The 27,109-nt window shown below is 35.8% G+C and overlaps 1 protein-coding gene across 9 annotated transcripts in view; it reads right to left on the bottom strand.

Annotated features, from left to right (window-relative positions):
* MICU3 (mitochondrial calcium uptake family member 3) overlaps nt 1-27,109 on the bottom strand; it is a 117,355-nt gene that overhangs the window by 65,599 nt on the left and 24,647 nt on the right. For 8 of the 9 annotated variants that reach the window (XR_014258265.1, XR_014258266.1, XR_014258267.1 and 5 more), the window contains exons 2-3: nt 10,160-10,313; nt 4,057-4,088 (exon numbers count right to left, since the gene is read on the bottom strand). Coding sequence is in view for 5 of the 9 variants with exons in the window: in XM_082444508.1 (XP_082300634.1) it covers nt 4,057-4,088; nt 10,160-10,313 (186 nt within the window). In the remaining 4 variants the exon portion in view is untranslated. The remainder of the gene's footprint in view (nt 1-4,056; nt 4,089-10,159; nt 10,314-27,109) is intronic. The other variant, XM_082444512.1, reaches the window with a different exon arrangement.

Genomic DNA, 27,109 nt, shown 5'->3' with positions numbered 1-27,109 from the left:
ACGGGTACGAGCCCTGGTCTGGGAAGATCCCACATGCTGCGGAGTAACTAAGCCTGTGTGCCACAGCTACTGGGCCTGAGCTCTAGAGCCTGCAAGCCACAACTACTGAGCCCCGGTGCCACAACTACTGAGCCCACATGCCACAACTACTGAAGCTGCACACCTAGAGCCCATGCTCCGCAACAAGAGAAGCCACGACAATGAGAAGCCTGCGCACTGCAACGAAGAGTAGCCCTGGCTAGCCGCAACTAGAGAAAGCCCGCATGCAGCAATGAAGACCCAACGCAGCCAAAAATAAATAAATAAATAAATTTATTAAAAAAAAAAAAGAAAAATTACTCTGCTAAGTAACATACTGAAAAAACAATAGAAATGACTTCTTTTCCAGATCTGACTCTTGCTACTCAAAATGTGGTTCCCCAATGGCCCAGGCATGATCACCGGGGAGCTTGTTAGAAATGCAGAATCTCAGATCCCATCCCTGGCCTCCTGAACCAGGATCAATTTTTAACAGGATCTCCAGGTGATTTTTATGCACATTCAAGTTTGAGAAGCACTTTAGACAAATCCTTCCTGATGTAGTTGTACCTAAAAAAGCTCTGTGACATTTATAAACCATCTTTTTCATTATAGAGCTGGGTTAGCAGGCAAATAAGGAATCTCTGGGATGCCAAAGGCAGGAGAGGTATTTGTAGGGGATTTATAGACACCCTGAAGCCTGTCTGTGAATCCTTGCTCTCATTTCCTTCACAGTGTTATTTCCGCACTGCAGGTAACAGATGCCGCCAGGTGCTCAGTAGTGTCTGACTAGGGTAGCAATTCACATATGACTAATAATGAGAAGCTAGGCTATTTAATGTTTAAGCAATAGTAAACTCATAAACATTTTTGTTAGAGCAGGAGATTAAAAAATATTAATATTTTGAGTACATTTTATATACTTTCATTTATACTGTCTCTATTATATAAATATCACCATCTCCATTTTAACTGTTCCCATGTATTCAACTCATTTCTTCTACTTAAACTCAGCTAAAATTTAAGACCAAAAAAATCATAGCTACCTTTTACTGAGTGTCCCCTATATGCTTGGCAATGGGCTAATACATATCTCATTTAATTCTAAAAAATAATCCTCATTATGCATATTTTACCGTGTCTTAAAGAAGATAAGTAACTCACCCGGGATTACACAACTAGTAAATGACTGTCCAGATGCTTGCTGAGTCTAAGCAGTTTATTTTTGTAATAATTTAGTTCCTTGTCTGGTCTAGATCATCCAGTTGACACACTAATCTTGTTTTGTGTCAACTTCAGGGACTTTTTTTCCTTAATTTGATTTTTTATATTGACATATAGTTGATTTACAATATTATATTAGTTGCAGGTGTACAGCAAAGTGAGTCAGTTATACATATACATATATCCATTCTTTTTCAGATTCTTTTCCCATATAGGTTATAACAGAGTATTGAGTAGAGTTCACTGCAGTGGAGGCTAGGGACTTTTAAGTTTTATTAAAAACTGTTTTCCACTCAGGCGGGACTCTCTCTCCCCACTCCCAGTGCCTACCTTTGTCTCTTATAGGTAGTAGTGTTGTATGATAAAGAATTTGATTGGCCTTTGTCCCTGGTTCCTGGGAAGAAGACTATATCCTCGCATCACACCAAAGTTTATGCTGAGGAGATGACTCAGGATGGGGGGCTGACCTTCAAAAACAACCCCGTGATTCAAGGGTTGGGGCTTTGAGCTAGCCCGACCCCTGGGGAGGGGAGAGGAAAGGGACTGGAGATTGAATTCAACCATGTGGCCAATGATTCGATCAATCACACCTATGCAATGAAACCCCCAATAAAAACTCTGGACACCAAACTCAGTGGAGCTTTCAGGTTGGTGAACACATGGGTGTGCCAGGAGGGTGACATACCCTGATCCCTCAGGGAGAGGGCACAGAAGCTGTGTTTGGAACCCTCCTATACCTTGCTGTATGTGTCTCTCCATTTGGCTGGCCTTGACTTGTTCCCTTATAATGATAATTATAAACTATAATTCTACGTGTAGAACGTTCCTGAGTTCTATGGGTCAGTCTAACAAATTATCAAACTTGAGGGGAGTTGCGGGAACTCTCTGAATTTGTAGTCAGTTGGTCAGCAGCGTGGGTGGTCTGGGATCCCTTGATTCGCAGCTGGCATCTGAAATGAGGGCCACCTTTTTGGGAAACGGGTCCTTAAATCTGTGGGGTCTGATGCTAACTCTGGGTGATCTGTGTCAGAACTGTATTGCAGTATTGCAAGTAGGGACTAAATAAATATTTGCTGGATTGAATTCATTTACCTAGAATTATAGATGCCTTTTAAAGGCTTTATACAATTTTCCTGAGTACAATTTTTATAATTATATACGTAATACATATGTTATAGGAAAATTAGTAAGTGCAGAAAATAAAACCAGATTGTAATCCAGGGATGAACCACAATTAAAAATTTTATTTAATCTCCTTTTAATCTAATTCTCTACCTAGGCATATTTATACAGTATTTTTGTCATTCTTGTTGCAAATATTAAATCATTTTCTGCATACTGTTTTGTAACTTACTCTTTGTATTAATATGTCATGAGCATATTTTCCTGCCAAATATTCTTCATTTTCATTTTAATGGCTACACAGCAGTTGTCTATATCAGCAGTTCTGAAATGTAACTCTTTATACTCTTAAAAATTGTTTACCCGAAAGAGATATTACTTATGTAGGTTATATCTATCAATATTTAATGCATGTGGAAATAGAAATGATACATTTTTAGAACACAAAAACACACAAGCACATATTCTATTAGTTCTCAGAGTGATGATGTCATCACTCATCATGCCGCCTCTGGAAAACTCCACTGTACACTTGTGAGAGAATGAGAGTAACAGAACAAGTTATCTTCTCAGTATTATTATGAAAATAGTCTTGACTCCATGGACCCCCAAAAAGGTCTTTGCACGTTAAGAAAGACCAGTTTATATTATTTTGCAATTTGCTGTTTTACTCAAACTCATGTTTTTTAGGTCTATTCATGTTGATACACACATCTCTTGCGTATTTATTCATCTTAGCTCTATCTTACTGTATTGTTCTTCATATGCCTATTTCACATTCTTTTATTAATTCCTCTACTGATTGACATTTATATTGTTTACAATTTTTTTAGGACTCCTGGTATAAGCATACAAGTGTTTCTCTTGTAAACGTATCTAGAAGTAGAATTTTTGATATGCATTAGATAGTGCCAAATTTCTCTCAAAAGAGCATATACCAATTTACATTCCCACCGGATTCCTCCTTCTCCTTGTCCTTGCTAATTACTGGTTTTGTTAAGATTTCTAGAACCTGACAATCCAATGGGTGTGAACTAGCATCAGATCATTGGTCTAATTTGCATATCCCTGATTACTAGTGAGGTTGAGCTCCTTTACATATATTTATTGGCCCTTCTGGCTATGTCCGCGCATTATTTTCTTATTATCTTTTTTATATTGATTTACAGGAGTTCTATATGACTACAAGACACTTAGCCTTTTCTGTTAATAATGGGTTGGCCAAAAAGTTCGTTCTGGTTTTTCATATCTTAAGAAAACCCGAACGAACTTTTTAGCCAACCCAATATGTTGCAAGCATATTCTCCCATCTGTCATACATCTTTTAACACTGTTGACACTGTCTTTTGGTGTGCCAAAATTTTTAATATTTAATTTAGCAAAATTTGCCAATAACCTCCTTTGAGTTTACCTTTATATATCTTATATATATGAACATATCACATTTATATACGTATATATCACATAAATATATATATATAAAATAGTGTGCGGGACTTTCCTGGTGGTCCAGTGGCTAAGACTCCATGCTCCCAATGCAGGGGCCCCGGGTTTGATCCCTGGTCAGGGAACTTGATCCCACATGCCACAGCTAAGACCCAGTGCAGCCAAATAAATAAATAAATATTTTAAAAATAAATTAATAAAATAAAATAGTGTGCATGCATACATATACCAAGAGCTTTAACCTACCTGCTTGGAAAGTGACTTCCATGTTTTAGCAACTATAATAAACATAAAAAATTAGATAATACCTCATGTAATGTATATCAAAATTCAGTAACCATCTACAATCATAACTCATAACACTGACTTTTATATCTAAAAGGCAAAGTTTTTTTTAATCTCAAGATTTAGACCTATGTATGTTATACATTATGTATTTGTTTCATGTACTATAAACTACTTAAATAATATCAGTGGAATAGAAAACACATTTTCCATAATCATTATCTTACTTTGGGGATTTCTGGATTTATAAAGTAAGTTAACTTACTCCATGTTAAACATCCTATGGGCTTAAAACACAAACAATGATATTCATTAAACACTGATGTTAGAATATAAAATATTAACATAGAGAAATTATAATTTTAAGGTGTTACCCATGATCTCTGCTGTGTTAGTATCTCTGATTATACTTCAAAGGTCAGGTCTCTCTAGAGTGAAGGGGAAGGATAGGGGCAAAGAGAAAAAAAGATCAAGGAGAGAACAGGTAATGTGATAGAGAGACTCTTGGCCTGTTTTCCATTCTTCTCCCCTAAGAATGTCATAGTTGAATAAAATACCTGAGATCACTTTCTTTTTCTGATTTCTCCTCACATCCCTGAAGATCTCAAACACTATAAATCTTATAATATTAAAATAAATACATAGTCAATATTGCTCAGATTTGAACATTGTGAATATCTAATGCTTGTCCAAGAATTATCTCCAGGTTTGTATGTGATTAAATCCTACAATACAGCTGCATTAGGAACTAGTAAATATCAACTATTTCAGCTACATTACAATAATGACAACCAATAATTTTTCTACATGGCAATGTGGCCATTTCTATATAGTTAACCATAGTTAACATAAACAATATGGCAAATTCAAGATTATAAGATAGGCATGTTTTGCTTAACTTTCTCTTTTTTAAGCAATGTAATAAGTCATTTTAAGATCAAAAGGGAAAAACTATGTTCTAAAATTTGGCAAACTGATTTTTACGAAGATAGTTTTCTTCTCTATGTAGCAACAACATCCTTTCTTTACCCAAGACAGTTTATATGCAAACATGTAATCAAGTTTAAAATCAAGATTGTAACCAAGATTAAAATCACAGGTCTATACGGTAGAATTCAGCATTTAACCTTAATTATAATACTTTACACATTCACTTCATAGACATCCTCCTTTACATAATGAATACAACAATGTAAATAATACTTATTATTCTGTTGCTTTTGAAATATAGCAGTAAGAAAAGAAGAAAAATAAATGGTACAAAAGTACATGCACATGCTCTTATGCAATGTTCAGAAGCTATTTATCAAAAGAGGAAGTTAGACACTCTTGAGTTTTGTAGGGTTTATGAGATTTCCAGGGTAAATTATTCACAAAAGACATATTCATTCTGCCGGATATGTCACCATGTTCAGTATTATTGGCTTTTTTTTAAAATAAAACTAAAGAGCCATTAAGATTGTTCTTCAAAGGATTTTCTGATTTTCTAAATTCCTTATTTCACATAAGTTACTGCATATATAAATATAAGGTGAAGAGGGACTTCATTCTTTTGGATATATTTTATTTCTTAAGCTATAGGTTGATGTTTTCATTATATTTTTAATATTTTTATGTATGTCTGAAATTTTTTAACTTAAAATTAAATTAAAATTAAATAATACTTGAAGCTATATGAAAATAGTTACTTATTTTAGTTCTAGATGAACAGTTTACCTCTTAGGTTCTATTTAAGTGGGTAAAACAAGAAATTTTCTTGATTTCAAACACAAAGTTACAATCAACAATCAGATGTGTATCTCAATTGACATTTATTTGAACTATAATTATTAAGCAAATGTTTACATAGCATACCATTTGCCTGTTGATGTTGCCATAAAATTATATTAAAGATTTTTAAAAATAATGGTTATGAATTCAGGTGATAATGATGATGATGACAATGACAGCTAGCAATGTTTATTAAGTGCTTATTGCATGTCAGATATTACACTAAACATAACTGATCTCATTCAATCCTTAAAAAACCTCATAAGGCTGTTATTTTTACTTTTATAAATGAAGAAACAAAAGATTAAATAACTTACTCAGGTTCTCAAAGCTCATAAATGAATGCCAAGGTCTAAACACAAGTCAAATTTCAATATGCTATTTTGATATGTATATGATTTAATATTCAGTCTATGAAGTATATTTTCTTTTTGGAGGTAAATATTTCTTTTTAAAACCCTACAGTTTTAAAAAAGTTTTTACAAATATCTTGATCTTTAGTTACCGTTCTTAATCATGTCTTAAAAGTGTTGGTTAGAAATTAACTGATATTAATTTGTGGTTGTTAAATATCCTGTGTTTATACTGGAAACTAGTTTTTTCCCTGCAAGTGATAGTTTTGGAATATCTATCAAAAGAATCACAGCTAAAATTATTTCCAAAAAGCAAAAATCCAACAGTAGGCTTCCAGTGAATACATTATGAAGATAAAAATAAAGAAAATAATGAATTAAAAAATTTCAAACTATGAAATTTTAAATCAGTAAGCATTACTTAAAGGATAACTTCTCAAATACGTCTGACAACAGTTACAGAATTTGATGCAAAAGTACCATTTGCTATTGTAAGAGATATATTAATAGTTTTATCAAATCTATACTAAAAATAAATATAAAAATCCACACTGTACAAAAACAATTAAACAAAAATGTATGGAACACGTATATACCTACTTATGTATAAGGGTCTTTTCTATGTACAAAGTCCCTATACTCAGGAAACGTACAATATTATAGGAGGACAAAAAATACAGAAACAACCAATTCCAAGGCAGAATATGGTTATCTGGCACATGGTAAGTACTCAATAAATATTTCTTGAAGGAAGGGGGAGGGAGTGGGGGAGGGAACGGGAACCAAAAAAGCACAGAGAGATACAATTCTTACCACAGACTTCAAATTTTCCAGAAAAAGAGCCCTACTTAAACTCTAGCCTTTTGTATCACTACTGTCACCTTTATTCTCCTACTATGCCACCTCCCTAGGCAATCTCATCCATACACATTGCACTAATTACCAATCATGTACAGATGAATCCCAGACACATACCTCTTCCCAGTCCTCCCCCCGATCTCCAATGGAAATAATCCAAAGCATCAAAAATTAATTCATTAAAAGCTAATGTGTGAAGTAGCCAATTTGTCAAATTACTGAAGATTGAATTTTTTGAACTTTTATACATTTTTCTTTCACCTCACAGTTACCTTTTTTGTTGTTGAGAATGCTTAAGGTCTGTTCTCTTAGCAAGTTTTAATTATACAATGCTGTACAATATTATCAACTACAGTCACCATGCTATCCATTAGACCTTGAGGATTTATTTTAAGTTTGGTTTTGCCATAACTCTATCTCTGAAGAAGAGATGGCTATAACTGTTCTAACCTAACTTAAGGCATTCATTTGACAGTTTCAAGCAGATTATCAAACAACTAATTATTTGGTACGTTGATTTTCAGTGAATTGAAATCAATGATCAAGAGCTAGATCCTACTGCCTCCTTGGTATCTCCTCTTTTACATATCTGAGGCATTTAACTACATCATGTCCAAAACTGAAGTTGTGATTTTTCCCTTTAACGCCAGTCCCTACTGCCATCCATCCAGTTAAGCCAACCAGAAATCTTTAGTACTCACTACTCCATCATTACCATTGCCACCATTGTTAGAAGCTTTTGAGGCTTGGACAAGACTCTCCTCTCTGATCTGCTCATGGCCACTCTGGACCTCTGTAATCTGTCTCCACCCTGAGATCTTTCAGAACACAATATAATCATGGCAGGCACCTGCTGAAAACAAGACAACAGGCCCAAAATGGAGTTGCCTATGCTAAGCCCCATGTCACCCAACTGAGACTTAATTACAGTGTCAGTTTTCTCCCACATGGAATCTTAAACCAGTCATCAGGAATCACCTGATCAGCAGCAGTTAGGTCATCTGTCTGATAGACCCCTACCATCTCCTGAAGGCACGTGACCTCACAATAACCAACCTGCTTTTTTTTGCCTATTATAACTTACTTGTTCCTGCTTCCTTCCGCCTATAAAAGGCCTTTCATTTTGTACAGCTCCTCAGAGCTCCTTTATATCTGCTAGATTGGATGCTGCTCAATTCATGAATCGTTGAATAAAGCCAATAAGATCTTTAAAATTTACTTAGTTGAATTTGGTTTTTTAATACACCAAATTCTCCTGCAGCTTAAACCACTACCACAATTTTCCATTACTTTTAGGATAAAAACAAAAATGTTTAATATCAGCTTACAGACTCTGAATGATTTGGCCCTACCCCACATACCCATATTCCACATACCATATTCCTCCTTGCTCTTTGCACTTAGAGCCACCCAGATCTTTTTTCCACTCCTCAAATGTATCACACTCCTTCTTGCACACGCTGTTTCTTCTGCTGAAATTCTCCACTCCCAACTTCCCATTTACCTAGCTAGCTCTTATGATTCATATTTCATGGTGATATTTATTTCCCCAAGGAAGATTTCTCTGAGCTACCTGACTAGGTCACTTCTCAAAAATACACTCTCATAGCATCAAGAAACTTTCTTTCATGGCACTGAGTTATAATTTGTTGTTTATATGTAAATTTTGTTGATCAGTGTTGGCTTCCTCCACCAGACTGCAAGCACCATGAGGGTGGAGAACATTTACCTTTCGTTCCCCTCACCACTGTATCTCCAGTGCCTAGTGCAGTGCTTGGCGTTTGATAGTTGTCCTTGACTACATGTCATTTAATATTCTGTGAGATGAAATGGGAAGGGTGCATAAAAGCACTTCTGCTGCCTTCCAGAGTACTATGGTTGTCTTGAGAAAAAGTACTCTGTGATTATTTGAGTTGTGAACTGAACTAGTTCCTTTTTTTCATGGAACCCAATTTTTACTTGAAAGAATAACTGACAAATTATGGTTATTGAGACCTGGGTATTTGGCAGACATTTTTGTACAAATGAACAAAGTTGCTTCTTGCTTAAAGAAAACTGACAGTATTTGTTGTTAATGATAACATTTGAGATTTCAAGTAAAAATCAGAATATTGGAAAACTTGTATACACCACGAATTTGACAGCTTTCCAATAAGTAAAAACTTTTCTGATGAGATTATGACAATATTAGTGAATGTGATTTTTAAAAAATATTGTGTAATGAAATATGTCAACATTTGGAAGATCTGCATAATTTAATAAAACAACATTTTCCAGTTGATCTTGCAAGATTATATAAGGGAAAAAGATCCATTCGAAGTGCAATGTAGGCCAATGTATTTTAACAAAACAGATAACAAAAAAGTTTCAAAGTCCACACTGCAACTAAACTTTAAGAAACTACCATTAGCCAAGTATTGATACAGTACCAAAGAAGAATATCTACAATTATCTAAAAGACAACTGAAATACTCTTCCCTTTTCCTACTTCTATAGTTGTGAGGCAGATTTTGTTCAGATACTTCCTGAAAAACAATACATTGCAACAAATTGAACACAGAAGTAGATATGAGAATCCAGATGGCTTCTATTAAGTCAGACATTAAAGTAACTTTGCAAGAATGTACATAATGCCCCAAAATTTGAGAACCACTGCTCTAACACATGGAAAGGTGAAAAACAATTAACTTATATTTACACTGCAGGAGCCATGACATATTCAGAAGAGATATGGTAAGAATTTTTGTCCAGGTGTAACTGGAGCCAGCCCTCTGAGTTATTCTGTTTAGACTGGATATAAGAACTGACTTGGCAGAGTAAGAACCTATTATAAAGAGTAAGGTAGTGTTTAGTTGGATGTACTGAGAAAGAGGAAACAATAGAAATTTCTGAAAACAGAAAAGATACCAGTAGGAGTTGATAAGAAATATTAGTCTGGTAACATTGTAGAGCATAGTATCTTTTGAAACACCACATTGCTTGCTTAGTTGTTCTGAAAACTTATACTGCTCCACATTTTTACAAACTAGAGACAAGAGAAAAATCTTATAAAATTATTGAGATAACTGAAGAAATATACTTACATTTGGGCTCATCTGTTGTAACAGCCAAAATAAAATCATATGGAGTCATGAATAACTGCCCTTCACATTCTACAGTCGCAAACAAACGAAATCGCTTTTCCCGAGATGTTGCATAGAGATCTAGGTCTTCAATGTCTGTTCTGCCAACAGCAACCTAAAGTAAAGAAAGCAAGTAAGTCTGGACTGTGTGAAGTAACACCTCCTTTTAGAAGATAAATGTTTTCAATTATGTTGATAGTGAATTAACAGAATAAATGAAAAAGCGTGAAAATATTGTCTTCTGGAGAACTTAATCATATTATAAATAATTACCCAGATGAATACAATGAACTAATGTTCAAAAGATCCTACAATGAATATCATTAAGGTTCTGAAGACTTTACACTGGCACTTTGAAGGACCTGTGATTTATTTCTTCAGTTTCAGTCTCAGAGAACATTAAATTTCTGACCTAGTAGTTTCTTCAGAAGGAACACCAACACTTGCTGAATGCCTACTATGTACTCTCTATATAGGCTTATTTATTTAATCAGAACTCTTTTCATTGTAGTCTATTAATCTTCTAAAAGAAGAAAGGGAAAGCCTGATAGGCTGTTCATGGCGACCACTAAGGAAACCACTTAGTGGTAGAGCTTAGATTCGAACTGAAGTTGCTAAGTCTAGATCACTACAGTAGAGTTACCACCAAGGTTCACTCTGAATTCTACCTAAGGTTAAGATGAGCAGAATCAAGAGTGTGTGTATATGGGGGGAAGGGGATCTCCTTTTGTCTTACTTAAAGATCTTTCCTTGTAGATAAATAATTTCTCACTATTATTTATTTTCTCTCTGAACTATAACAAATTTTTTAATAAAATGATTTTTTCCTGATTCCATAGTTACTACATATAATTTAGAAGACAGAATTTAAAATTTTATAGACATAATTGTTTTTGTTTTCTTTTTTGGCAAAAAATTGGGGTTATACTATGCTGTTCAGTAATCTGATCCTTTTTACTTATTAACGCATTTTTGACCAGAGACGTATTATGGCTACAAAATCATCCAGTCAATAATGTGTTAATATATCATGTGTCATTTTTCCATGTCACTAAATAGTCTAGTAGACCATTTTTAGTAACTATATAATATTTAATGGTAAATGTTTGTAGCCTAACACAATTAATGAATTCTAACTGGTTGACTATTTAGGTAATTCATAGTACTTTACTATTATAAAACAATGTTATAACGACCAGCCTTGAAAATATTTAAATATATCTACAAGTAGTTCCTTGGGGTAAACTCCTAGGAGTAAACTTGATTGGTCAAACAAAATCATTTCATACATATTATCAAACTGCCTCCAGGGAGTTTATAGCAATTTACATGACTAGCAACAATATAAAAATTGTATTTTCACACATTTCATAAAAAATTATTTTATACCAGAAAAAAATTCTTATTTAGGATGACAAGCTTAATCTCTTTATTGTCTCTTCTATGTCTACTAAGTCACTATGCAAATTATGTACAAATTGTCAAAATTATTTAAACATCTAATATTTTGAGAAGTTTTATCAAACAAACCATAAGAACTTTCAGTAAGGAAACGACATTTTGTATTTCTAAGTTACACCTTACTAAATGAAAAGCCAGGCAAATGAGTAATCTTTTCCCACTGTTCTGAAGACTAAGACTTTTCAAAACATTACAGAAGTAGTCAAATAAAAAATTAAAAAGAAAAATTTTAATGCCATTTTTTAGTGGCATGTATAAATAGGGAGAATCATATTAATAGGGAGAATCTACAATCTCAGCCCTTAAGGAATATACAATCTATATGGAGGGACAAAATACTACTTGGAGAGACAAAAGGTACAAACATGGAAAAGAGAATAAGTCAAGTTAGAGTAAATAGAAGAAAAGCACAATAGATTGAGGTTAATATGAAGGCTTCAGGAAGAAGAAAATATGAATTTTAATGTCAGGAAGAGATATGAGCATTCTAGGTTTACATGGCATATTTGAAGATGGTAATAGTCTTCCCGGAACAGAACATTTGCATTCATGTAAAAGGGTAGGTAAACTGATACCAATTTCTGAAGGCAAGACTAAAGCACCAGGATTTAATCTGACAGAAAGCAAATGGCTTCAGGAGATTCTTAAGTGGAACAGTGACACAAAGAAAATGGTGCTTTAGAAAGATAAAGCAACCTGGTACCAGACATAAGCTAGCTCAGCAGTATATTAATAGCAATACTCAGGTAATCCATTTGTATTGGGAAGTTATTTTGGCTCCACCATGGGTAAGGAGACACTCAATCACTCAGTGTCAATAACAAGCGATAATCTCCCTGAACACTCCTCCCTGAATATTCCTCAGGGATCAATCTACCATCTTAAGTCCCCTTCTGCATATATATCCCAGCGGTTTCTTCTTCCTCTTTGGGCAGGGAAACCAATACTGTCTGTGACCACAGTTTACTCTCCTGCTTTCTTCTTGCTAAGCCATTTCCTTGGATCTAGGTGGCCCCAATCAACCATGACTCATCTCCACTGAATTTCCTGGAGGACCACTGAGTGGGGAGCACTCACTGTTTCTGCACCACAATCTGAAGTCATGTTTCAATCTAACGTCCGGAACCACAATTTTTGCCTATCTCCTATGACCTAATATGGACTTGATCTGTGACTTCTGCCCTTACCTGGTGCTGCCATTACTGCTCATGAGGTGCCTGTGTTTTCTCATCAAACTTTCCTTCCTTAAGCCCAGTCCCAGCAGGCCAAAGCTGCTTGACCGCTGCAGCTGGGAATCTGATCCACCTGTGAGCTGATGCTGACAACTCCTTTCTCCTTAATGTCTACTAACAATCAATTAATGAAGCCTGTGGTTCTCTCTCTAATTTCTCACATCCACCCACTGTTACTACCTTTGTTTAAGCATTCACTGCTTCCCTAAAATTTTACAGTAATGGACTATGGTTTTTGCCTCTAATCCATCCTATATTAAGAGAAAGAAAAGAAAAAAAAAAGGCAGAACTGTGGAACAATTTGTATTCTTTAAACACCCAAGGAACGGTATCAGAAGAAATCTGAGTTCAAGGTTGTCATTAAAACTCCACTGTATGTATGAGTTCTACCTCTTGTTGCCTTAGCAAAAGTACCCATCATTTTTGATAATGGCACTAGGTGCCTACTGGTCTGTTTATCACCTTAAAAGAAGGTGTGGGGAGGAGTTTGGGAATGGTTTGTGCCCCAGACAAAAAAATAAATATCCTAAAAGGGAAGAATAGGATTTACATAAAAAAGAGATAACCAAAGCCTTGGTGCTTAAATGGGCTTCCTGCTACTGCAGTTGTGTTGCCTCCTCCATTGCCTCTGATCAATGTAGTGTAATAAATCACATAGTGTAATAATACACCCGGGAACTGCTCAAATGAACCATGGACTTGTAGAAAGTAAAAAACAATTTTCTCATGAGATCACAGTAAACTGGCCTGATCTTAGAACAGTCGAGTTATCATCAACTGGGAGGACTGAGCTCATCTGGCTGGAGGATGGGATGGGATAGAGAACAGAACAGGAAATCAATACTTGGGTTGGTTTTTTTTAAATTAATTAATTAATTAATTTAAATTTTTGTCTGCTGTTGGGTCTTCGTTGCTGCGCTCGGGCTTTCTCTAGTTGAGGTGAGCACACAGGCTTAGTTGCTCTGCGGCATGTGGGATCCTCCTGGACCAGGGATCGAACCTGTGTTCCCTGCATTGGTAGGTGGACTCCCAACCACTGCGCCACCAGGGAAGTCCCTGGGTTGGTTTTTACACTTTCTGTTCTCTTACACTGACTGATTTGCCTGTTCGTACTCAAATGCCATACTGCTTTAATTGCTATAGCTTTTGATTATGTTTCTGACATTAGGTAAAGCAAGACTCTATCTTACTGTCAATCTTTTAAAAATATTTGTGCTGATTGATATGCAATTTTTTCTTCTAAGTGAACTGTGAAATTAAGATGTCAAATTCTGTTTTAAAAACCCCACTGAGGGACTTCCCTGCAGTCCAGTGGTTAAGACCACAATTCCAATGCAGGGGGCGTGGTCAGGGAACTAAGATCCCACATGCCATGCAGCGTGGCCAAAAAAAAAAAAAAAAAAATCCCACTGATATTTTGTTTGGGAGGACATTGAATTTTGGTGTAATTTAGGATGACTTGATTTTTCCCAACTGGGAACACGGATGTCTATTTATTCAGGTCTTCAACTACATCTTTCAGTAAAGTTTTACAGTTTTCTCATATAAGTTTTAAAATAATTTTGGTAGATTTACTTATACATTTCATAGTTTCTGTGTAATTGTGAATGGAACCTTTTATTGCTATTACATTTTCAGTTGGTTATTTCTGATGAATGGGAAAGCTACTGACTAGTAATTTGCTTTGTATCCAACTAACCTTACTAAATTCCTTCATTAATCTTAATAACTTTTTTCTTGGATTTTCTAGGTAGATAATCATAAGTTCTTTCAAAATAGTAAGAGTTGTAACTTTTACTTTTTAATATTTAAACCTCATCTTCATTGTCTTAATTACTAAAGGTTTAAGTTTCTAAAAATGATGTTGAATAATATCAGGAATATTAAGCATTCTTGTCTTGTTCCATAGTTTGCAGAGAATGCTTTTAATGAATTGCCATTAAATGCAATGTTTACTATTGGTTTTGAAAATTATCTTCCACCTTAAATCAGGAATGGGTGTTTACCTAGTCTCCTTTGGTCACTGAAAATAAATGAGTTTATAATTAGAATGGTCTTTAGAGATCATTTGGTCCTCTTGTTTTTTTACCTTTCTACCAGAATAACAACATAAATGTGGTCCCCTAACAAAAATTAAAATGTGTTGGGCAAGTAGAAGCATAAACAGAAATCCCCGAACAAAAACTCAAAAGGAATTGGACAAAATTCTATACTATTTACATTATCTTTTAACTATTTTTGGTTTCCAAGATGAATATTTAACATCAACTACTGAGCTAATGTGAATTCATTCATTCAGCAGACACTTGGTGTGTGCCTACTACATACAAATGAATTAATTATAAAATAATTAGTCAATTGGTAGATAACTTTATCTAAAACTATTTTAGGGACAAATGTAAATAAGCTTGGTTTAATTATGTCTAACTACTTTCAAACCTTTCAGTTGTCTACATGCCTCTTTCTCTGCAGTTTATGAACAGACTATTTTCTTAATGAATGCTCTAATGGCACAGATGAAGAATAATTTTTTTTTTTACTGTGGTAGAGTTCTAACCAAGTTAAACTTTACAGTGTTTTGGAGGTTGACAAGGAGCCGTGGTCCATGAAGGCCAGCTGAGGACACCTGACCTGACCGACTAGAATCTCTGAGAAAACGGACAGCTTCAGGCCAGTAGACCACCAAAGGTCAGAAGGAACTCAGACCTTTAAAAGATTCAGCTTTGCGTTTGAACTTTCCAAAGTTTAAAAAATCTAAACCTTCTTAAGTTATTTTAACATCACTACTATGAACACTCAGAAACAAGAACCAATAAATAAAGGTAGAAAATGATACTCAAACTGGTTTTCTAATCCTCTTGGCCATGACAACGATCTTGTATCATGTTAATGATCTGAGCCTTTCAAAAAACAAATACAACCATTTCCCTCGAGCATACTGGCCTGAATCTGTAGGTATAATCCTTATATTACAAGGAGCAGGTTAATTACACCTGTATTCACTGGCCGATCTACTTTAATACCTTTTTTGCTCATCTAAATCCAGTATATCTTGGGAATTCCCTTAGGACTCTGCCCTTCCATTGCAGTGGGCCCAGGTTCAATCCCTGGTCAGGGAACTAAGATCCCGCATGCCGTGCAGCAAGGCCAAAAAAAAAAAAAAAAATATATATATATATATATATATATATATATATATATATAAAGTCTCCAATATATCTTTTAAAAGTTAATTTCTAAAACCTAAAATTAACCTAAACATCTTTCATAATATGTAGTTTCAGTAAATTATACTTTTTACATCATAAATTGCCAATATAGTTAAAAGTCATCAATAAGTATAATGTACCTAAGGTGAGTGGGAAAATTAACCAGAAAGCAAAAAGCCTGAATTATATCCATTTAGTTGTTAAGACATTAATTGCTAAAATGTAAATCTTTATTATAAATCCAATATTATGTACCTAAAAAATAAGCCTTTCAAAAGTGGTAAAGTATAACTAGACCATTTGTGAACCACAGGGAAGAGACTGACAGGTGTTATACAAGTCATGTTCATTTAAGAAAAATTCTTAATTTCTATAGGTTGACAGTCAAATTAAAAAACAAATACTTGGGAAGTTGAGGAAGTGACAGCCTTTAAATCGTTAAGAAAAAGTAAAGAGAAAACCTGTAGGCTTATAATGGCTAGAAGAAGAAATAGCCTCTAAGAAGCTGGAGGGCAGTAGAAGTACAGATGGAGCTGAAGACCAGCTAGTTTAGCTTCTAAGAAGTACTCTCTCCAAAGTAAACACAACACAAAGTTTCCACGTTCCATTTTTTTCCTGTAGGTGCCTCTTTAAAATGGCCTACTTTATAAGGTGAAATCCTTTTTCTGCATGTACTCTTGCCTTCTTTCTTTGTTTTTTGTTTAGTTTTTGTTATTATCAGCAGACACATTGAGGAAGCTCTTAAATGCAGGAAGACTGAAACTAATTTTTGTCAGGCAATAAGTAGAACATCAAACCATGGAGTTTATTAATTATCGATTTAAAAATTTTGCTCTAATTAAAACTTCTTAAGAGATTGAATTCGGGACTTCCCTGGTGGCGCAGTGGTTAAGAATCTGCCTGCCAATGCAGGGGACACGGGTTTGATCCCTGGTCTGGGAAAATCCCACATGCTGCAGAGCAACTAAGCCCATGCGCCACAACTACTGAGCCTGCACTCTAGAGCCCACGAGCCACAACTACTGAGTCTGCGTGCCACAACTACTGAAGCCCATGTGCCTAGATACCATGCTCCACAACAAGAGAAGCCACCGCAATGAGAAGCCAGTGCGCTGCAATGAAGAGCAGCCCCCGCTCACCGCAACTAGAGAAAGCCCATGCGCAGCAACGAAGACCCAACGCAGCCAAAAAAAAAAAAAAGACATTGTTAAAAAAAACAGAGATTGAATTCAATTAATATTATTTGTACCTTGAATTCAAGTTTTCCCTGGTTTTTGTAAGAACCAGAGTCTTTACTGTGAGAACTCTGATACTGAAATAGTGTCCTTGACTCCCCCTTCCTCTCACCATCTGAGGTTGAAGATACTTAAGGACTATTTGTGGTTGCTTCACATCAGTCTCTGGAACCAATCCTGTCTCAAGTTGGAGGTGTCCAAAGATTTTAAGGCCAGAGATTTGGGTGGTGGTGTCTGTCTTGTTCTGGGTCCAGGAACTGAGCTCCTGATTTGATTCCTATCATCAGAATCCATCCTTTATTTCCCAGTTCCAGTACCTGATTTCCTACCTGTGCCTGAGACCTTCTCCTGATCCTTCAGTAGCTCCCCTGGAACTACAGTACATGCTAAGCTCCCCACTCCAGTGCTTGGTATTAAGCTGCTACTTACCAGGTCTCCCTGATGCCTCATTCTAGACTCTCTCTGCTATAGAGATCCGCTAGTTATCAACAAATTCAGTGGTTGTCCACTGCTAGGACTTTATGAAACCAACTAAGCTAATCCTAACCAAAGTCTAGTCATAGCCTGTTGATAAAAACAAGAATGAGTCTAACTTCACTCTATGCCTGGAATGAGCTCCGGGAACTGTACTGGTCTCTGAGCAATGGCCAGCTCCAGGAATATTTTACATCAACTTCCGTTTCCTGCTCAGCTTTTCAGTTTCTCCGGAGGTGAGCCCTGATACCTTTCTAGCTATTGCCAAGGAGATGAATCTTTGCTCCATATCAAATGGTCTATGTGATTCTTTTACTCAGACTCTTAGGAAAGCGACCTGCAAGAAAACCTTCTGCTGCCACACCCTCTCTACTATATAAGATGCTACTCCAAATCAATCCTACTTAATCACATCCCTTGTATTAACGTATCTTAGACTTTGACAATACACCTTCCCTGAGAGTTAACCCTGTACCTTGGATAAATCCTAGCTATTTCCTTTATATATCATACTACTCTATCGCTTGTACTCTTTCCTCCCCATTCATACTGTGTTGCAATTACCTGTCTACATATGATTAACATAGTGCCTGGCATATCTAAGAGGCTTGGTAAATGTTTATTGCATGAATGAATGAATGCTTATGGATGAAAAGATAATTGGCAACCGGATAATAAACAGCCAAAGGGATACTGAGTGTGGGTCAGGTGGCAGTGAAGGACAACCAGAAGAGAGGCTTCTGATCCCAAGCTGGGAATCTAGACTGAGATAATAAAAGAGAACCTAAAGCTTTAGTGAGAAAGGTACCACACTATAACCTAGGTGTATCCATCTTTTCAAAGTTGTTCAAACATACCATCTTCGTAACTAATGTTGGTAATTGTTTAAGTTATCTATTGTAATAAGAAGCCTTATGGGATTTATTTTTCATTTTGGCTGTTTTTTATTTTAATAGAGTAAAAATTCCAGTAAAATGAATCTCTTCTTAAGCGCAGATTCAGGCAAAAGTATTAATAACTTCTGGCTTAAGTCTTAAAATTTGGAGCACTAAATTCTCAGGCACTCCTGCCAAGTGACTGCAACATATAAAAACTGGATAATTCAATTTTTTCTTTTTTTCATATTTAGATTTTAAAACAGGGTTCCACGTACTTAACTTTTTAAAGTAATTACTGATACTAGGTATATATTACTTCTGTTGCCTTCTTTCAGTTATACATTACCAATTTTCTCCTACAATAAAGAATAATTTTTGCTTCTATGATATCTTTCCAAAAAGGACAGTAAAATTCACAAATTCTAGCTTCTGACTACAGGAATAACAACAACAACAACAAAATGGACAGTATAGCTGGTGAGAATTTTATCAGTATATGAATTAGGGAAGGCCAGAAAGAGAAGAATATAGCTTTTCACATTTAACTGAATACTGGGAGTTACAACATAGAAGAAGGTGCTTGGTTATCATTAGAGAAAAAAACAAACATAAATATAATTTGAAAGAGATTCAAATTTGGTAGATTATCCTTTATGCTACATGGAGGACTGACTGCAAGAGGGGGCAGCAGTGGAGGGGCAAGAAGCCAGAACAGGAAAGGTGTAGAAGATGTAGCATACAATTTATTTGGCAAAATCCTGAACCAAGTACAAGACCCAGACTGGGGACCTTAGCCAAGAATATAAGTGATACACAGGGGTTCAAGCAGCAGGCAAATTCTCTGAAGTCCACTATTCAAAGAAGAGATGAGTAGACCAAGTCAGAGGAGCCTGAGTTCAGGAAGAAGTTGAGCTCCTTGAGAATTGGCATGATGTCACTGAGGGATAAAATAGAAATCCATAAGACTGGGGCTAAATCACAGGGATGAGTTACATTAACAATGTTGAAAGTGGTCAATTAGCCAGTGATCTGAAGCGCTTTATATTCTCCTGTTGGTTTTAATGTCCGTGGTGAGGTTGAATCTACTCGTGGGCAGTTAGGTGAGCTTTCACACCAGGAGAATATACGAGACAAGCGTAGCTAACAAAGTTAATTCACCTTCATCAAAAAATAATTCATTTCCCTTCTCAGTGATTAAGGCTCTCACCAACTAATCCTTTCTCCACTATATTAGAGAGAGTAAGCTAAATTCCTCAAATGTAATGGCTCAAACACAAAAGAAGTGTGTTCATTTCTCTCTCATAGGAGCCCCGAGAAGACAGGCTAGGACTGGGGTCAGGGTGGGATCAGGGAGCTGTGCTTCACACAGTCAGGCAGACCCAGGGTGATAATGACTCTGCCACTATCAACCACGGTGGGGGGCGGTGGCAGGGAAGAAGTCCACGCGACTAGGACTAGAAGAGGCATAAATCACTCCTGTTCACATTCAATCACAGAGAACTTAGTCACATGGCCACACTTAGGTGCAAGAGATGATGGCAAATGAAGAACTGGGTATCCACAATCCTAACAATTATGGAGGAAGAGAAGAGACTACAGTCAAGAGCTTGCAGTCTCTGTCACAACAACTTTGGGTGACAACATCAAGGACTCATGGAATATAAAGCATGAGGGAGAAAAACATTAGAATTACTATGTTTAACAAAGACTTGGAGAGATTCACTTCCAAAACAAACAACATCTATAGGATTAAAAGCCTCATGGGAGGTAACACTTCTAAACAACCTTCACCAGTTTTTCAGGAAATACTAAACTGCTGTGATTCACTTAGATTGACAGTCCCACACATTTTATTGTCTGTATACTGTATCTCTCTTTCCAAAGTCTTAGACACAGCCACTATTGGCTTGAAATCTAATGCTGTCTGCACTTTCACTCTCAACAGCTTTGTTCTTCCAAATCTGGCAAATGCTGCTGTAACCTCCTGACCTTTTCACAGAACACTGCGATGAGATAAAGAAAACATTGGGTCTGGTCCTCCATCTTGATTGTTGAGAGATGTCGAGAATAAACATGTTTTCTGCTCCACCTCCACAAACCTACCCACCTTATCTAGGGGAGGTTGAATAGTAATTACTGTCCTACAGCTTAATTTACAAACACTGAATTGAGCCATCTACAGGTAAAAAGATCATGGTCTTCAAATTTTTTGCTCTATAATTATAAAACTACGTTATTTCTACACTAAATTTGGCGACAGATTACTCAAAATACCCAACTAAAGTAACTAAAAACTATAAATCTAAACTCTAAGTAACAGAAACAAATAAAATATAAAATTCACTGAAAATTAATACATATATATAAACTTAAATTTTAAATTCTAAGAACTTCATTTCTTTCATTAATAAAGAACAATTCATTGTGAAAATCAAGTATCATCAAACTTCAAATAATGAAACTACAGTATGTGTGATTTTCACAAATATTTTTTTTAATTTTTTAATTTAATTTTTTTTTTATACAGCAGGTTCTTCTTAGTCATCAATTTTATACACATCAGTGTATACATATCAATCCCAATCTCCCAACTCATCACACCACCACCACCACCCCCCCGCAGCTTTCCCCCCCTGGTGTCCATATGTTTGTTCTCTACATCTGTGTCTCAATTTCTGCCCTGCAAACCGGTTCATCTGTACCATTTTTCTAGGTTCCACATATATGTGTTAATATACAATATTTGTTTTTCTCTTTCTGACTTACTTCACTCTGCATGACAGTCTCTAGATTCATCCACGTCTCAACAAATGACCCAACTTCGTTCCTTTTTATGGCTGAGTAATATTCCATTGTATATATGTACCACATCTTCTTTATCCATTCATCTGTCGATGGGCATTTAGGTTGCCTCCATGACCTGGCTATTGTAAATAGTGCTGCAATGAACATTGGGGTGCATGTGTCTTTTTGAATTATGGTTTTCTCTGGGTATATGCCCAGTAGAGGGATTGCTGGATCATATGGTAATTCTATTTTTAGTTTTTTAAGGAACCTCCATACTGTTCTCCATAGTGGCTGTATCAATTTACATTCCCACCAACAGTGCAAGAGGGTTCCCTTTTCTCCACACCCTCTCCAGCATTTGTGGTTTGTAGATTTTCTGATGATGCCCATTCTAACTGGTGTGAGGTGGTACCTCATTGTAGTTTTCTTTGCATTTCTCTAATAATTAGTGACGTTGAGCAGCTTTTCATGTGCTTCTTGGCCATCTGTATGTCTTCTTTGGAGAAATGTCTATTTAGGTCTTCTGCCCATTTTTGGATTGGGTTGTTTGTTTTTTTAATATTAAGCTGCATGAGCTGTTTGTATATTCTGTAGATTAACCCTCTGTCCGTTGATTCGTTTGCAAATATTTTCTCCCATTCTGAGGGTTGTCTATTCATCTTGTTTATGGTTTCCTTTACTGTGCAAAAGCTTTGAAGTTTCATTAGGTCCCATTTGTTTTTTTTTTTTTTTACTTCCATTACTCTAGGAGGTGGATCAAAAAAGATCTTGCTGTGATTTATGTCAAAGAGTGTTCTTCCTATGTTTTCCTCTAAGAGTTTTATAGTGCCCGGTCTTACATGTAGGTCTGTAATCCATTTTGAGTTTATTTTTGTGTATGGTGTTAGGGAGTGTTCTAATTTCATTCTTTTACATGTAGCTGCCCAGTTTTCCAGCACCACTTACTGAAGAGACTGTCCTTTCTCCATTGTATATCCTTGCCTCCTTTGTCATGGATTAGTTGACCATAGGTGCGTGGGTTTACCTCTGGGCTTTCTGTCTTGTTCCATTGATCTATGTTTCTGTTCTTGTGCCAGTACCATATTGTCTTGATTACTGTAGCTTTGTAGTATAGTCTGAAGTCAGGGAGTCTGATTCCTCCAGCTCCGTTTTTTTCCCTCAAGACTCCTTTGGCTATTCAGGGTCTTCTGCGTCTCCATACAAATTTTAAGATTTTTTGTTCTAGTTCTGTAATTCGTAATTTGATAGGGATTGCATTGAATCTATAGATTGCTTTGGGTAGTATAGTCATTTTCACAATATTGATTCTTCCAATCCAAGAACATGGTATATCTCCCCATCTGTTGGTATCATCTTTAATTTCTTTCATCAGTGTCTTATAGTTTTCTGCATACAAGGCTTTTGTCTCCCTAGGTAGGTTTATTCCTAGGTATTTTATTCTTTTTGTTGCAATGGTAAATGGGAGTGTTTCCTTAATTTCTCTTTCAGATTTTTCATCATTAGTGTATAGGAATGCAAGAGATTTCTGTGCATTAATTTTGTATCCTGCAACTTTACCAAATTCATTGATTAGCTCTAGTAGTTTTCTGGTGGCATCCTTAGGATTCTCTATGTATAGTATCATATCATCTGCAAACAGTGACAGTTTTACTTCTTCTTTTCCAATTTGTATTATGTTTATTTCTTTTTCATCTCTCATTGCCATTGCTAGGACTTCCAAAACTATGTTGAATAATAGCAGTGAGAGTGGACATCCTTGTCTTGTTCCTGATCTTAGAGGAAATGCTTTCAGTTTTTCACCATTGAGAATGATGTTTGCTGTGGGTTTGTCATATATGGCCTTTATTATGCTGAAATAGTTTCCCTCTATGCCCACTTTCTGGAGAGTTCTTATCATAAATCGGTGTTGAATTTTGTCAAAAGCTTTTTCTGTGTCTATTGAGATGATCATATGGTTTTTATTCTTCAATTTGTTAATATGGTGTATCACATTGATTGATTTGCATATATTGAAGAATCCTTGTATCCCTAGGATAAATCCCACTTGATCATGGTGTATGATCCTTTTAATGTGTTGTTGGATTCTGTTTCCTAGAATTTTGTTGAGGATTTTTGCATCTATATTCATCAGTGATATTGGTCTGTAATTTTCTTTTTTTGTAGTATCTTTGTCTGGTTTTGGTATCAGGGTGATGCTGGCCTCATAGAATGAGTTTGGGAGTGTTCCTTCCTCTGCAACTTTTTGGAAGAGTTTGAGAAGCCTGGGTGTTAGCTCTTCTCTAAAGATTTGGTAGAATTCACCTGTGAAGCCATTTGGTCCTGGACTTTTGTTTGTTGGAAGATTTCTAATCACAGTTTCAATTTCATTACTTGTGATTGGTCTGTTCATATTTTCTATTTCTTCCTGGTTCAGTCTTGGAAGGTTATACCTTTCTAAGAATTTGTCCATTTCTTCCAGGTTGTCCATTTTATTGGCATACAGTTGCTTGTAGTAGTCTCTTAGGATGCTTTGTATTTCTGCAGTGTCTGTTGTAACTTCTCCTTTTTCATTTCTAATTTTATTGGTTTGAGTCCTCTCCCTCTTTTTCTTGATGAGTGGCTAATGGTTTATCAATTTTGTTTATCTTCTCAAAGAACCAGCTTTTAGTTTTATTGATCTTTGCTACTGTTTTCTTTTTTTCTATTTCATTTATTTCTGCTCCGATCTTTATGATTTCTCTCCTGCTAACTTTGGGTTTTCTTTCGTCTTCTTTCTCTAGTTCCCTTAGGTGTAAGGTTAGATTGTTTATTTGAGATTTTTCTTGTTTCTTGAGGTAGGCTTGTATAGCTATAAACTTCCCTCTTAGAACTGCTTTTGCTGCATCCCATAGGTTTTGGGTCATTGTGTTTTCATTGTCATCTGTCTCTAGGTATTTTCTGATTTCCTCTTAGATTTCTTCAGTGATCTCTTGGTTATTTAGTATCGTATTGTTTAGCCTCCATGTGTTTGTGGTTTTTACATTTTTTTCCCCGTAATTCACTTCTAATCTCATAGCGTTGTGGTCAGAAAAGATGTTTGATAAGATTTCAATTTTCTTAAATTTACTGAGGCTTGATTTGTGACCCAAGATGTGATCTATCCTGGAGAATGTTCCGTGCGCACTTGAGAAAAAAGTGTAATCTGCTGTTTTTGGGTGGAATGTCCTATAAATATCAATTAAATCTATCTGGTGTATTGTGTCATTTAAAGCTTCTGTTTCCTTATTTATTTGCATTTTGGATGATCTGTCCATTGGTGTAAGTGATGTGTTAAAGTCCCCGACTATTACTGTGTTACTGTCGATTTCCTCTTTTATAGCTGTTAGCAGTTGCCTTATGTATTGAGGTGCTCCTATATTGGGTGCATATATAATTGTTATATCTTCTTCTTGGATTGATCCCTTCACCATTATGTAGTGTGCTTCCTTGTCTCTTGTAACATTTTTTATTTTAAAGTCTATTTTATCTGATATGAGTATTGCTACTCCAGCTTTCTTTTGATTCCCATTTGCATGGAGTATCTTTTTCCCCTCACTTTCAGTCTGTATGTGTCCCTAGGTCTGAAGTGGGTCTCTTGTAGACAGCATATGTATGGATCTTGTTTTTGTATCCATTCAGCAAGCCTGTGTCTTTTGGTTGGAGCATTTAATCCATTCACGTTTAAGGTAATTATTGATATGTATGTTCCTATGACCATTTTCTTAATTGTTTTGGGTTTGTTTTTGTAGGTCCTTTTCTTCTCTTTGCTTCCCACTTAGAGAAGTTCCTTTAGCATTTGTTGTAGAGCTGGTTTGGTGGTGCTGAATTCTCTTAGCTTTTGCTTGTCTGTAAAGCTTTTGATTTCTCCATCGAATCTGAATGAGAGCCTTGTCGGGTAGAGTAATCTTGGTTGTAGGTTCTTCCCTTTCATCACTTTAAGTATATCATGCCACTCTCTTCTGGTTTGTAGAGTTTCTGCTGAGAAATCAGCTGTTAACCTTATGGGAGTTCCCTTGTATGTTATTTGTCATTTTTCCCTTGCTACTTTAAATAATTTTTCTTTGTCTTTAATTTTTGCCAATTTGATTACCATGTGTCTCGGCGTGTTTCTCCTTGGGTTTATCCTGCCTGGGACTCTATGTGCTTAATGGACTTGGGTGGTTATTTCCTTTCCCATGTTAGGGAAGTTTTCGACTATAATCTCTTCAAATATTTTCTCTGGTCCTTTCTCTCTCTCTTCTCCTTCTGGGACCCCTATAATGTGAATGTTGTTGCATTTAATGTTGTCCCAGAGGTCTCTTACGCTGTCTTCATTTCTTTTCATTCTTTATTCTGTTCCACAGCAGTGAATTCCACCATTCTGTCTTCCAGGTCACTTACCCCTTCTTCTGCCTCAGTTATTCTGCTATTGATTCCTTCTAGTATAGTTTTCATTTCAGTTATTGTATTGTTCATCTCTGTTTTTTTGTTCTTTAATTCTTCTAGGTCTTTGTTAAACGTTTCTTACATCTTCTCGATCTTTGCCTCCATACTATTTCCGAGGTCCTGGATCACCTTCACTATCATTATTCTGAATTCGTTTTCTGGAAGGTTGCCTATCTCCACTTCATTTAGTTGTTTTTCTGGGGTTTTATCTTGTTCCTTCATCTGGTACATAGCCCTCTGCCTTTTCATCTTGTCTGTCTTTCTGTGAATGTGGTTTTTGTTCCACGGGCTGCAGCATTGTAGTTCTTCTTGCTTCTGCTGTCTGCCCTCTCCAAATATTACTATTAAATGTTATACAATTATGATTTCTTGGCTTCTAGTGGGCATATTCTAATTAGATATGTTAAAATTTTTTATAGAACCATTTTTCACAGAACAGGAAAAATACAGATATTGTAAGTTTAAGTTAAGGTATCAGTGCAATATTTTTAGATGTGGCATATTTTGTTAAGAAAATGGAATTTTTTATATCAAAAAGATCTTGCAAAACTGCTACTGACAACTACCCTGAATGGATCTCAGTGTTGGCACATAAATTATCTTATTTGTAAGCTTAAGGTAACATAACAAAAAATGAAATCACAGAAATCTAGAGGTAGAAGAGACTTTACATTTGCCTTTTCATTTTACTGTTTCCAGGAAATTGCAAAGGAAGGAACACTTCTGTACAGATTTTATGAGGCCAGCATCATCCTGATACCAAAACCAGACAAAGATATCACAAAGAAAACTGAAGGCCAATATCATTGATGAACATAGATGCAAAAATCCTCAACAAAATACTAGCAAACTGAATCTAACAATACATTAAAAGGATCACACATCATGATCAAGTGGGATTTATTCCAGGGATGCAAGGATTTTTCCATACCCACAAATCAATCAATGTGATACACCACATTAACAAATTAAAGATTAAAAAACCATATAATCATCTCAATAGATGCAGAAAAAGCTTCTGATAAAATTCAACATCCATTTATGATAAAAACTCTCCAGAAAGCGGGCATAGAGGGAACATACCTCAACATAATAAGGCCTATATATGACAAACCCACAGCTAACATTATACTCAATGGTGAAAATCTGAAAGCATTTCCTGTAATATCAGGAACAATACAAGGATTCCCACTCTTGCAACTTTTATTCAACA

Source organism: Balaenoptera physalus (assembly GCF_965194825.1).
Source record: "Balaenoptera physalus genome assembly, chromosome: 21".
Lineage (NCBI taxonomy): Eukaryota > Metazoa > Chordata > Mammalia > Artiodactyla > Balaenopteridae > Balaenoptera > Balaenoptera physalus.
Note: the sequence above shows the minus strand (reverse complement) of the source record. Positions and strands in the feature narration are given on the sequence as shown.